The following is a 15,053-nucleotide window of genomic DNA, read 5'->3' as shown; positions in this document are numbered from 1 at the left end:
CCTGGTCTGCAGTGGTCAGTCTCTATCAAAAGTGCTCCAAGGAAGGAACAGTGGAGAACCGGCCACAGGGTCATGGGCGGCCAAGGCTCATTGATGCACGTGTGGAGTGAAGACTGACCCGTGTGGACCAATCAAACCGATGAGAAGTTAAGGCTATTTTATATTTATATAAACATGCATGTATCTACAGTATGTATGTACAGTATGTTTGTTTTTTGTTTTAACTTTCCAACATTTAAAATTGCACAAAAGAGGTCTCTCTTTAATGTTTTTATCTCTAAGTATTTTTTCTAGGCTTATTCACTTGTGAGAGTAAAAAACGAATTAATCTAATTTCTCAACAAAAATTTTTTTTCAAAAACTTTACTAGCTTAGGGGCATTTAAGCTCCCAATACATTAATTAAATACCAGGAAGCATGTAGTTTATTTTGAGTTACAATTTTTAAAGTGTCATATTTGTAGCAATGATGAGGAGTAAAGTTTGCAAACAAACTTTGAAGTTTCAAAATTTGAAAAAGTTACTTAAATGCTTTATGTTTAAAGTTTGACGGAAGTCAATGCAGTCAGATAGATGGATGGATGGATGATGAACGATTGATGGATGGATGGATGGAAATAAGAGATAGATAGCTAGATAGATATGGATGGGTAGATAGATAGAAATGGATGGATAGAAATAGATTGATGGATCGTAGATGGATGGATGGATGGATGGATGGATGGATAGATAGATAGAAATAGATAGATGGATAGATAGAAATAGATAGATAGATGGATAGATAGATAGAAATAGATGGATAGATAGATAGAAATAGATAGATGGACAGAGATCGAAATAGATAGATGGATGGATGGATAGATAGATAGATAGATAGATAGATAGATAGATAGATAGATAGATAGATAGATAGATAGATGGATAGATGGATGGATGGATGGATGGATGGATGGATGGATGGATGGATGGATGGATGGATGGATGGATGGATGGATGGATGGATGGATGGATGGATGGATGGATGGATGGATGGATAGAAATAGATGGATAGATAGATAGAAATAGATGGATAGATAGATAGAAATAGATGGATAGAAATAGATGGATAGATAGATAGAAATAGATGGATAGAAATAGATGGATAGATAGATAGAAATAGATGGATAGATAGATAGAAATAGATGGATAGAAATAGATTGGATGGATGGATGGAAAGATAGAAATGGATGGAAATGGATAGAAATGGATGGAAAGATGGAAATGGATAGAAATGGATGGAAATGGATAGATAGATGGAAATGGATGGATGGATGGATGGATGGATGGAAAGATAGAAATGGATGGAAAGATGGAAATGGATGGATGGAAAGATGGAAATGGATGGAAATGGATAGATAGATAGAAATGGATGGAAATGGATGGATGGAAAGATAGAAATGGATGGAAAGATGGAAATGGATAGAAATGGATGGAAATGGATAGATAGATAGAAATGGATGGAAATGGATAGAAATGGATGGAAATGGATAGAAATGGATAGATGGATAGAAATGGATGGAAATGGATAGATAGATAGAAATGGATGGATGGATGGATGGAAATGGATAGATAGATAGAAATGGATGGAAATGGATAGATAGATAGAAATGGATGGAAATGGATAGATAGATAGAAATGGATGGAAATGGATAGATAGATAGAAATGTAACTAATTTTCGCATAAATAACACATTCTACATTGAGACCGTTTTCCCGATCTTTGCCGATGTTGCACGAGTCCCTGCCATGTGCTGGTTCGGGTGTTCCGCGGAAAATTCTAGATGACGCCTTGTTTCTCGTTGGACATAAAATGACTCTCCTCCAGGGGGCGTTTGATGGCCCAGAAAGGCGAATCCTCCATCCGACCGCGTTCAAATCTCAAGACATTTCTTTAATGTATTGTACACACCTGTACACTAGAAAGCTTAACAGTTCAAATATATTGATTTCCAAGAATTGGTATCAGTGATAGAAATGTAAATCCGTGACAGCCATTTATTCAGTAAATATTTTTCATAAAATCCCTGATCTAGTAACCGTAATCGACTGTGATTGGCCCATCCAGACAAGCGCTGAGAAAAGTAGCAGCAACCACGTGACAACACAAGACGCTCATTTACACTGAATGCGCTATATAGTGTAAATGAGCTGTGGCTACTTTTTCACAATGACCGTTAAAGACATAAATTAAAAATACACAGCGAATTGTCATTAAATATACCCAACACATTTAATTAATATACCCAAGATATAATTAATAGACCTGACACAACTATCACATGTATTTCATTCTCTCTGCCGTTCTACCCACTTATTTCCGTTTCTGCGGTCGAGTGTCAGAAAAGTTCGCGAATTTTCCCGAACGCGTTGCGTGAGTTTCCGGCAGAGGAAGGTCCAGCACAACACACGCGCACGCGACAGTCACAAACGCCGAACATTCAGTGCAATAATAAAATACAAACGCAGTAATTTTGGTTTTTGAATACTTAATCTAGATTAATCTAGACAGCTGTGTCGTGAGCCGTCAGTAATGTCTATGCTGTGTTATAATAAAGGCTGCGGGCAGCGGTTTGATCCAGAAACCAACCCGGAGGGTGAGTGTTTGTTACACTAACATCCATTTACAAAGTTTATTCATTATCTAAAGTGTTACTTATTATTTTGTATACCGCGCTGTCTATTATTCACCTTCATACTCTCATGTGTCAATGACCAAACGTGTACGTGTTGCAAGGAACACAACGGAGTCAGAAATATGCAATGTTGTTATGTAAATATATATATATATATATATATATATATATATATATATATATATATATATATATATATATATATATATATATATATATATATATATATATATATATATATATATATATATATATATATATATATATATATAAGCTTGCTTTGTAGCATTGGCTGTCATGCACACTTGTGTGTTATTGTAAACTGGACAGCACTGAGCTCAATGAATTATGTGATATCATTATCAAGGGCTCTTGCATTATAAAACAAACATTATATAATGTATAAAATATATTTCGTTTGTAAAGGGAAATGTCACACAACTTCATATTTTTGCTTTATTGTTCCCCGAAACATTTCATACTTGAAAAAGCGTTAACATTCAAATCAATTGATATTAATAATAATAAATAATAATAATTTATATGAATTAAACTGATATTTGTGATCACATGCATGCATATAATTGTTTTAAATGTTACCCAAGTTTGTTTAATTATAATAAAGAGCTTATTTTAGGTGACGTGTATTTGATATCAACATATCTAAAATGCATAATTTTACAGAAAATTGTTTTACATGGATTTTGCGCCATCATTCAGGTTCAGTTACTCTGATTCAAGTAAAATATATTTATGAAAAGAAAAAAATGTATAACAATATAAATATAAAAAATATTACTAATAATAATATACTACTGCCAATACGAATGATAATATCATTCACAAAAGTTAAAATAAGTGATTGGATATATTCACGTGTTACATGATTATATTCAAGTGTTTTAAGAGTAAAATCATTTAAATCATGACAACTCAGGGAATAATGTTATTGAATATGACAATGTTAATGTGTTTGGTCTTGTATTTGGCAAATATGGACTTGCTACTGCTAATAGACACACAGAAAAACTGCTGTTTTTATAGTATTTAAAAGTATTTCTGCGATAAATAAATAGACATTGATAAATCCCATAGCAGATCTAGACAGGTGGAGCTGGGGAGGTAGAGGAGTTCAGAGGAACCGCAAAATGCCTACAGCAAACAATGAACCAGACTATTTAATTGTTGAGCAAGCAATCAGCCTGCGCCCTCTAGAGTTTCATGACTAGATGTGTTTTGCAGATGCGTGTACGTACCACCCTGGAGTTCCTGTGTTTCACGATGCTCTGAAGGTGAGTGCCTGAAGATTGTGGATATATTAAAGTGTTTTTTTCTTTCTTTTATAGTGTAGTGATGCAAAGTCTGATTCATTTCTGTAAACCGGTTCTTTTTTGGACAGTTCGGCTCAATGAACCGGTTCAAAAAGCCGATTCATAGGTTTCCGACGTCATCATGCAATGATGTCACTATGCATTTCTTTTATGCTTTTTTATGCATTTCTCAATGTCATGTTATATCAAGGAAACGTTCAAATATCTGTGTCGATGCATATTGAAACAATCAAGTTATTTGCGTGAGTGCATTTGCTGATAATTGCCTTTCATTCACTTAAGTTAAAGGGTTAGTTCACCCAAAAATGAAAATTCTGTCATTAATTACTCACCCTCATGTCGTTCGACACCCGTCAGACCTCCGTTCATCTTCGGAACACAAATGAAGATATTTTAGTGTAAAGCTGATGCTGAGAAAGGCTTCAGATAGGCCTCCATTGGCATTCAGTACATTTACACTCACAAGACCCATAAAAGGCACTTAAAACGTCGTTACAAAGTCCATCTCACCACAGTGGCTCTACAATAATTTTACGATGCGACGACAATAGTTTTTGTGCGCAAAAAAAAATCAAAATAACGCCTTTATCCAACTTGTTCTTGTCTTCCGTGTGTGCCTCCACGACGCATGCGCGAGAATATGACGCAGATCTTGCGTCAGTTAACTTTTGAGTTAACTAACCCTTTAAGGGTGTTTGTGTTCAGAGTTAATTCATCTATCCTTCACGTCGGATTCGACTGAAAATTGCGCAACTACAGCACACATTACAGGCACTGATCAACAAACGCGGATATGTTACATGTCTAAAGTAGCCTAGCCTATATAGAAAGAATAAACCAGTCTTCTAAACGTATACATTTCTCTTAACAACTTAAAATATAATCTGCATGCACAATAAACTTCAGTAAAATGTATTATTGTACCGCAGGGTTAAATTAAATTAATTAGCATGTAACCAGTTTAATATGGAGAGGCACTGAAATGTAGACTTTTGTTAATGTTTTTGACCAACACTGTTAACCTTACATGACGTGAGAACAGTTCGTTATATCGGTTTGTATGTTAGCAGGGACTATGACGAACGCAAAATCCTCTCAGGATCCCTGGAATCAGTGTTACAGTACCTCAGGCACGACATTTCAGCATTTTGGTAGCATAAACACCATCAAACCGATGAGAGCTTCGGATTTTCAGATGGCGCTAAAACCTAAAGATGTCCGAGTTCTGGTCCCAGCGCAACTGATGCTCAACTGCTATTGGCTCATCTGCGTTCGAGGGGCGGGGCTTACCGATAGGTCAATTGCAACTAAAGTGCACATTGCTTATATTTTGAACTATTCACTGGTACTTACTGGTATCAAGCCGTGGTCACACTAGACTTTGAACATGCAAAATTTCTTCGGACACTGCAGCGTTTATGATATGACGGCAATGTAGAAAATATACAATCTACTCGACTTTACTGCAATCGTTACCTAATATGGTTTTTTTAATGCTCACGCCGTGACGTATCGATCTTCTACTGGTCACGCGTCGTCACGTGATGTGAATTCGCAGCTCAGAGTTCACCAGACTTGAACTTTGGAACGCAGTGAAATGTGAAACGTTTCGAATGAGCTTGCGTTTCCGGTCTGACGCATTGGCATGCGTTTGAATGGAAGTCAATGGAACGAAAAGTGCCGTGTGACCGGCCCTTCAGTCTATGGAGAATATATCCGTATTGTTCTGGATGATGTAATGCAGGTTTTTCCTTTTAAAAGACATACCAACTAATCATCTTTCTTTCTTTATCTCTTGCGTTCTTCAGGGTTGGTCGTGCTGTAAGAGACGGACAACAGACTTCTCGGATTTTCTTAGCATTGCAGTAAGTGACTCGGATCCTCTGAGAATTGCCCCGTTTACTCCTGGTATTAAAGGGTTAGTTCACCCAAAAATGAAAATTCTGTCATTAATTACTTACCCTCATGTCGTTCGACACCCGTCAGACCTCCGTTCATCTTCGGAACACAAATGAAGATATTTTAGTTGAAATCTGATGGCCCTGAAAGGCCTCCATTGGCTCAATGGCACTTTACACTCTCAAGACCCTTAAAAGGTACTAAAGACGTCGTTACAAAGTCCATCTCACTACAGTGGTCCTACAATAACTTTATGGAGTGACGAGAATAGTTTTTGTGCGCAAAAAAAACCTAAATAACGACTTATATAGTGATGACGACACAAAAACTATTCTCATCACTCAACCAAAATATCTTCATTTGTGTTCTGAAGATGAACGGAGGTCTGACGGGTGTCGAACGACATGAGGGTGAGTAATTACTGACAGAATTTTCATTTTTGGGTGAACTAACCCTTTAAAGGATTAGTTCCTGATATTTTACTCACCTCCATCTCATCCCAGATGTTCATGTCTTTCTTTCTTCAGTCGAAAAGAAATTACTTTTTTTGAGGAAAACATTCCAGGATTTTTCTCCACACAATAGACTTCCATTGCAACCAAAATGTTGAAGGTCCAAATCAATGCTGTTTCAAAGGAAGGGCTTCAGAGGCTCTGCACGATCCCAGACGAGGAATTGGGTCTTATCTAGACAAACCATAAAAAAAAAAAAAAGAATATACTTTTAACATAAATTGCGCCATCATGTCGAAAACGTCACACTAGACGTAGACAGAAGTGCCGCCCCCGTGTTTACAAAGCGCACATGCGAAGACTAATACAAACACCCTGTAGCCAAAAAAAGTAAAACAACGATGGTCGGACGATTTTGAATCACCATTTCGATGTCAAGATGGAGTGTTTTTTGGTAAAGGGCATTTGTATTAGTCCTCGCACATTCGCTTGGGGCGGTACTACGTCTAGCGTGACGTTTTCGACGTGATTGCACAATCTAGATATATTCATTTTTTCACTTTTAAATGACCAATGGTTGGGCTAGATAAGACCATATTCCTCGTCTGGGATCGCGCAGAGCCTCTGACGCCCTTCCTTTGAAACTGCATTGATTTGGACCTTCAACATTTTGGTTGCAATAGAGGATAGATTGTGTGGAGAAAAATCCTGCAATGTTTTCCTCAAAAAACTTATTTTCTTTTCGACTGAAGAAAGAAAAACATGAACATCTTGGATGAGATGGGGTGAGTAAAACATCAGGACATTTTCATTTTGAAGTGAACTAATCCTTTATGACGCATTTTGGTGGACACATTCCCGTTTACACCTGGTGTTTGAAGGGTTTTTGTCCACGATGGGAGGGTCTGTGGGTGGGCTTTTTCAGATCTTTCCATCTAATGGACGAAGTAAGCTTGTGCAATTTGCATATGAACGCAACGGAAAAACACACGGAGAGCATCAGCTTTCGTTTCTGCTCTGAGAGACACACGACCGGCCAAACGCTGTGAGTGTGTGTTAGAAATCAGGAATGGTGAGAGAACTTTGTGCTCAGTATGTTTTTTTGTCTTCAAACCAAACTTGGGTCTCCAGACAAAGTTTAAATCCTGTCTAGCTAGCGAGCTTCCCATAATGTTTATGCATTAGGTCCGTAGCAGAGAGTAGATGGTCTTTTGTGGCACACATTCGATCACATGAGCATTTATACTATGAAAGCAATCCAGTCGAATGTGTTTTCCACTACCTCTGGAAGTGGTCGAAAGGGGACAAGCTCAAAACGGGGCCCGAAGACATGCCAGTCTCAGATTTCAGTCGTGTTTAGCAGAACATCTTGTACTCAAATGTGTTTTTGAGAGCTTAAAGCTACCTAAAAATTTTTTTTTTTTTGTCAGGGCTGCACTAAAGGTCCTCACAACAAGGAGAAGCCGCTTGAACCTGTGAAACCGGACGTGAAGGTCTCAGGAGAGAAGAAAGAGCTGGAGGATCTGAAGCCCAGGTTTGATGAGTACATCATCCAGGCCCCCAAACCTCTGGAGTTCATCCAGAGACCCAGGTAACTCCTCCTCATCTTCATCATCATCATCATCATCATCATTATAATGGCTGCTAACCTCAACTTCATCAAAACATCATGGTGTGTGTCTTTGGTAGAGCTGCTTTAACCCTCTGGGGCTCTTCGGTCATTGCTGACCCAAATTTTTTGGTACTTGGTATATGAACACCCAAAAAAATTGGGGACAGGATTTGAAAAAAATAGTCACACTCAGGACCTTCGGGTCAAAAATGACCCCCATTGGAAATGAATGGGAAATTGGCAAAAATATGAAAATACAGAGTTTTTTTGTGCATACAATCTACAAATCAGCCAGGATGCAGAAAAAAAGGACTCAACAGTGAAGGGGTGAATCTCTAAATCATCAAGAGTGCAAAAAAGACAAAAAAAAACACACACACACACACAAACGCAATTAGCTTTTGGAATGGCACGCGTTCATTTGTTTGTGCGTGTGTTTTTGTGTGTATAAGTGTGTGTGTGTGTGTGTGAGTATTTTTGTCTGTTTTGCATTCTTGATGTTTTAGAGATTCACCCCTTCACTGTTGAGTCCTTTTTTCTGCATCCTGGCTGATTTGTAGATTGTATGCACAAAAAAACTAATTTCCCATTAATTTCCTATGGGGGTCATTTTTGACCCGAAGGTCCTGAGTGTGACTATTTTTTTTTTACGACCACTTAGACTTTTCAAATCCTGTCCCCAATTTTTTTGGGTGTTCATATACCAAGTACCAATAAAGTCACCAAGGTTCGGACAATTTTTTTCGGAGCTACGATTTTTAAATTTTTTTTTATAAAATGCGAGATCCACTATAGTGGTAAAAATGTGCTATTGCGTGATAAAAATGCTCAATGTGTCCACCGGATGGCACCGATCTCATTAAAAAAATTGCTTTCATGAGGCCTAGGCTTGACTCTAAAATGAAATACAGCTTTAATTAAATTTTAAAAAAAATATATATATAAATATACAAAATTATTATATTCAATGGGGAAAAAATGGGTCATTATTATTGCATAAATATTAATTATAAATCATAAAATTATCTCAAAACGAAAGAAAAAATATTATTGAACAAAAATATATTTAATTGATTTTACTCAAATCTTTTTTTATCTTAATCCCGCCCTCCGGGTCATTTTTCGAAGGTCCTGAGTGTGACCCATAAATGAAGAAGCCCAGAGAGTTAATCCATCTCAATCAATCAATCAAAACCCACAGCTGAAATTGAACTCATTTCATAATTGAATTTCGCAGTTTTTACTTGTTGTGTTTGCTACTGTGAAGCTGCTTTGAAACAGTCTGTACTGCATAAAGCACTTTATAAATGAATGAACGTGACGTGTGGTTGTTTCAGCGCTGATGAGCCGCTGGTGGAGCTGCAGAGGAAGGTCGCCCCGTCTCTGAACCAGGCGCTCGAGAAGCTCAGACTCGCAGACGCCGGTCATCTTGAAGAAAAAGGTGACGTTACATCATAACAAGCTTGCAGGAGGTTCTAGATGAATTCCTGTTTTATTTAGTTACATGACCGTCTCGTGCAAAGCCTTAAATGTGCTCCTTTTTAACCTCCAGAAGAGGAAGGAAGCGAGGTCAAAATTGGGACGGCGTGTAAAAATGGAGGCTGCTCGAAGGTTAGAAAAACATTTGTTCTGTATGTTATGGTAACACTTTACAATGAGCTCCTGTTAGTTAAATATATTTTTTTCCATGTTCATGTTTCTTTAGTGTGTAATGTTGCTGTTTGAGTTCGTCTCTATATCAGTGTCACTGTTTCTGAACTCCCTGAAGTTTCCCTCAGTTTCTTTCAGGGACAAACACGTCACAATATTCCTCATTTAAATAATGAATACGCTAAATAAAGGGCCGGGGCCTGGTTGAGTTAGTTAGTAGTGTGTTGAAACCTGTGGTTATGGTAAGGGGCGGGGCATTTCCCAAACGCAGTCAAAGTGCTTGACCAATCACAAAACACTGGTCCAGCCGACCAATCAGAGCACATTGCTTTCAGAAGGAGGGGCTTCATAGAGACAGGAACTAAACAGAGCGTTACTGACAGACACGGAAGTGGTGATCTGGAAGCCCGGTTCTTTCCACTAACCGGTTCTTTCGGACAGTTAATTTCAACGAACCAGTTTAAAAAAATGATGTAATGATGTCAATTCTATCATCCAGGCGGATGAAAAAACATTCAAACACTTTCAAATTGTGTAATTTGTAATCATAACTTAATTAAATAATAATCATCATCTTGGATACGTTTCTTACATTTATGTTTTGCAAAAGCACCCAATACAGGCAGCGGATGTTTCACACGCATATAAAGTGAAAATAGTCTTCATCAACTCTTTACAGACACTATGATCCAGATAATAAAGCTTAAAATAGAATGTGCATACACAATGGTAAATGGTCAAATTAATTTACATGTTGACTGAACAGTTGTTGCATGTTCATCATGTTAAAATGTTTAATAAATCTAGTTGCATTTGCATCTTCCAGTACCTTTTATTTATTAAATAAATGTACATGTCGCCAAATTCGCAGCTCATTCAAGTCCTCGGCTCACCCGTGCTCATAGTTTTCCTTAGTTGTCAGTAATCATCAAAATTAAAAGAAATAAACATTTGAAATATATCAGTCTGTGTTTAATAAATTAATATAATATACAAGTTTCACTTTTTGAATGGAATTGAAATAAATCAACTTTTTGATGATATTCTAATTCTATGACCAGCACGTGTGTATGTGTGTGTCTGTGTGTGTGTGTATATGTATAAATATATATATATATATATGTATATATATATATATATATATATATATATATATATATATATATATATATATATATATATATATATATATATATATATATATATATATATATATATATATATATATATATATATATAAAATCTGTATTAGTATTTTGAAATTTACATTAATTAAGATTAATAAATGCTTTATAAGTATTTTTATTGTTAGTTATTTTACTGATATACTTAACTAATGTGAACAGATGAACCCTAACCTTTTCTTAATAAAATATGTACGCTAATATTCTGCCATTATGATTATCAGACATACAACGGACCAAAGACTGATGAAGAAACGTGTTTACATCATCCTGGAGTGCCCATCTTCCACGAGGGGTGAGGAGTTTTTATAAATGATGCTGAAAAGGGACTATTTTATCTTTTTAGATTGTATTTCATGAGCATGCATCATTTCAGGATGAAGTACTGGAGCTGCTGTAAGAGGAAGACGTCTGATTTTAACTCCTTCCTGTCTCAGGAGGGCTGTGATAAAGGATCACACCAGTGGAGGAAAGATACGGTGAGCCGAGCCGCGGCGTCACACCCATCAGGTCAATGTGACGTGATATAAGTGATTCTCAAATGCATGTTGTTTGTGTCCCTGCAGGGTAAGAAAGTGGCTCCATGTCGATTTGATTGGCATCAGACAGGAAGTCAGGTGACCATGGCTATCTATGCCAAGAACTCGAATCCTGAGCTCTGCTCCGTGGAAGCGAACAGCATCTCGGTGAGGGAGTGTGGAAAGTCATGCACTGTACAATATGTGTGTTTGTAGGGTATTAGTTGTGTGCTTTTGCCATTGTCTGTGTGGTGAAGTTGTTTATTAATTGTCAGTAATTATGTTGTCTGATGAATGATTTTTTTCTGCAGCTGAATATCCGTCTGATCTTTGATGGAGAAAAAGAGTTTGAGCTGAAGATGAGCCTGTGGGGGGTGAGTGTCATTAACCGTCACTAAGGGTCACTTCTGCGCTGGGAAGATGAATGTGTATTTAAACTGGCTCGTTTATGTAGTAGAAATGGGAAATTATTTTTGAAGTTGGTGCCTTCTAGACTGAGAAAAGACAGAAAATGTATTTGTCTCATGTGGATGAAAGACAACAACTCCCAGAATGCACTTGCTTCGCTGCCCTAGAAGGCACCAACTTCTAAAATAATTTCACATTTCTACTACATAAACGACCCAGTTTAAATACACATTCATCTTTCCAGCGCTGAAGTGCCCCTTTAATAGTGATGGGTTGCCATGAATGATTCGTTCATTTTGAACAAATCTTTTATATGAACAATAGGGATGGGTATCGAAGTTCCAAATTGCACAGAACCGGTGATTCGATAAGAATTTAAGAAGTTTGGTTATTTTAGTACTTCAATTTAAACTAAAATGTTGCCTTGGCAAAGAACTGAAATACCGTAAATTCAAGTTTGGGTTTTTTAAAAGTATATTTTGTTATTTCAGTTGATGTTTCTTTTATTTCAAGTAACAAATGTTTTTATTTAATGGTTTAAATGTAGTTTTAGTTAACTATAATAACCCTAATACAATTTGTTCATAACATTGGATAAACATTTGTTAAATCATTTTTTAAAAACTTGTATTGAAAATTTAGAATTTGTATTTTATGATCTTAAAAACCTTTTGTTCTAAAATCTGCCCAAGTGCATGAAATTACAACAGTTTTGTTGAAATAAAATATAATATAATAATATAAACGTATAATAAAATATAAATATTAGATGAAAAGTAAAAATTGTGAAAAATTGTAAAAAAGTGAACTGAAAGAAATAAGTTTAAACTGAAGTACTAAAACTAAAATAAAATAGATTAAAGCTTAAAAGAACCTAATAAAAATGACAAAAGTACATAACGAAAATACTAAAACTGAAATGAAAATGAAAGCTGAAAATATAACATTAAAAGCTCATTCAAAATAATATACTACTAGTATTATAGTGTATATAAATAATACTAAAACAACACTGGTCAACAAATATAAATTGTGCCTACATACAAATGTTAAAAAAGATTTAATATAAATATATATATATATTACATTTGTTTAACTGTAATTCCTGTACTTCCCATTATTTATGCCATTTTTGATTCGATTTCATTAGCACTAAAAAGTGTGAAAACACTACACTCTCAAGGCAATGATTTATGTGAATTGCAGCCATTAGAGCTGCTAAAATAAGTGGAAAAGCACAGTGGCGCCACCTGTCGTTTATTAGATATGATCCATTGAATGGTTTTGTCCCTGTATCTTGTTAACCACAAAAGCCTGGAGAAGTCCATCAATTCAAAGCTCATGAGTTTGTAGTAGATTTGGGTCATTTTGTTGATATGAGTTTGTAGTAGATTTGGGTCATTTTGTTGATATGAGTTTGTAGTAGATTTGGGTCATTTTGTTGATATGAGTTTGTAGTAGATTTGGGTCATTTTGTTGATATGCTTGTGTGTCTTGGCAGGTGATTGACATCAGTAAGAGCGTCGTCAACATGATGGCCTCCAAAGTGGAGGTAGTCATGAAGAAGGCGGAGCCTATTACCTGGGCGAGGCTGGACCTGCCCCCTCCAAAGCCTCAACCGACCAATGAGAAGACAGGCAATCAAGATGAAGAGAAAATGATCGCTTGTCCGCAGTGATTAACTCAGACACACTCAGGCTCTGTCAGATCAACTACACCTCATTCCTCACCCGCTGTATAATCTGGGAAACCATTTATTTATTTTATTGGAGTTCATAAAAATCAGGTCATATAGATTGTGTAGGATGAGCACAACATCAGACTGTTCATGGATTACACTTGAAATAAAAACACATCTAAAATGTACATTTAAACAATCTTCTCATATTAATAATTTAATTATATTAAAAACAAATATAGTAAATATCAAAGAAATGCATACAGATACCTAACATTCTTTGACTGTTGGAGCTGCTGCAATTTTGGTTATTTTTATATGATATCACAACAGTCAAGTAGTCATTTTACTAGTAAAATTTGACAGCAATGCAGCATCATTTTGTTTTCTACATATTATTTAGTCCACTAAATGTCTTTCTAAAATGGTTTCACCGAATTATAAAATTTCGATAAAGTAAATCTAGCTTTTCTACTGTAGAGGTTTAAGACGGGTCCAATTAATGCGCATCAAAATATTAAGAATCAAAAAGATTCTTAACATTAAAATGAATAGACATGTCTGTATTTGGTTATTTCATCTGTTATGCGAGTGCTGTCAACATTTATACAAACTAGCAAATACACTTCTTGTTGCCTTTGTTGTTTTATAATTCCACGTTGTTTTCTGATGATTCATATTCTTTATTTTCATGCACTTTCACCTTCTGAAACAACTGTCTTAGCTGAGCTTAAAGGGACAGTTCACCTAAAAATTTTAATTCAGCCATCATTGACTCACCCTCAAGTTGTTCCATGTGAAATCAATATTGCGGAAGTACAACGGGTGCCGTCAACTGTCTGGACACCAACTATATTTCAAATATCTTCTTTTGTGTTCAACGGAAGAAACAAACTCGTACAGGTTTGGAGCAACTTGAGGTTGAGTAAATGAGGACAGAATTTTCATTTTTGAGTGAACTGTCCCTTTAAGTCTCAATCTAACTTGGAATAAGCTTGTTCCTGGGAGTTTTCGTCTATGTCGACGGGAGAATAAAGCTCCTTCAGACACATTCAGACTTACTTGGGTTTGGCATTCACTGAATTGCTGAAAACTAGAATGAAATATAAGAGTGTTTATCTGCATCTGATGTTTCTATTGTTTGTGAGACTATCTTGTTTCTGTAAACATTAAATTATTGTACTTTACTCTCAAATGTGTATTTCTGTCTGATCATTCAGTCTAACGTCAGGTGATTTTTACTTGTTAAAATTCTCAAATAGCTTTCTCCAGAGATTTTACTTAGGCAGAATTTCTCTGGAAATTATTCATAAAACCATCTAATTGTCACATCATTTTTTCAATGAACTATTTTTACATTCATTCTATGATTTTGTCAGTTTACACCATGTCCCAGACGCGACGACGCAACGCGCGATAAAAACTATTTTCCACCCTAAACCAGCCGAGCACGTGACGTTACAATTTTTTCCCAATTCCCGGTTTCTATTGTGCGAAGGCGACTGGAACAACACCATAGGCCTACCAAGTAAGTATGACAATGAAAATATCAGGTAAGTTACTGTTTATGTGCTTTACTTAATGTTAAAAGTATCTAATGAGAGGTGAAATATCATAGAAACAAGAACGTTGAAACGGTCAACGGTCAAG

At 36.1% G+C, this 15,053-nt stretch overlaps 1 protein-coding gene across 2 annotated transcripts; it reads left to right on the top strand.

Moving 5' to 3' along the window:
* The first annotated feature begins 2,402 nt into the window (after positions 1–2,402).
* chordc1a (cysteine and histidine-rich domain (CHORD) containing 1a) lies at positions 2,403–14,595 on the top strand. 2 transcript variants are annotated; one of them, XR_013817024.1, is made up of 12 exons: positions 2,418–2,632; positions 3,914–3,963; positions 5,811–5,867; positions 7,784–7,944; positions 9,303–9,406; positions 9,518–9,576; positions 11,024–11,094; positions 11,176–11,278; positions 11,366–11,485; positions 11,629–11,691; positions 13,227–14,120; positions 14,359–14,595. XR_013817024.1 is itself a non-coding variant. In XM_079823146.1 (11 exons), exons 1-11 carry the CDS (start codon positions 2,569–2,571, stop codon positions 13,401–13,403), a joined length of 1,029 nt encoding a protein of 342 aa, XP_079679272.1. In that variant the 5' UTR covers positions 2,403–2,568; the 3' UTR covers positions 13,404–14,595. The 2 variants fall into 2 exon arrangements, 1 of the variants encoding a protein (XP_079679272.1); XM_079823146.1 differs by having other exon boundaries at positions 2,403–2,632; positions 13,227–14,595.
* Positions 14,596–15,053: the final 458 nt, after the last annotated feature.

This window comes from Gobio gobio (assembly GCF_949357685.1).
Source record: "Gobio gobio genome assembly, chromosome: 8".
Classification (NCBI taxonomy): domain Eukaryota; kingdom Metazoa; phylum Chordata; class Actinopteri; order Cypriniformes; family Gobionidae; genus Gobio; species Gobio gobio.
Note: the sequence above shows the minus strand (reverse complement) of the source record. Positions and strands in the feature narration are given on the sequence as shown.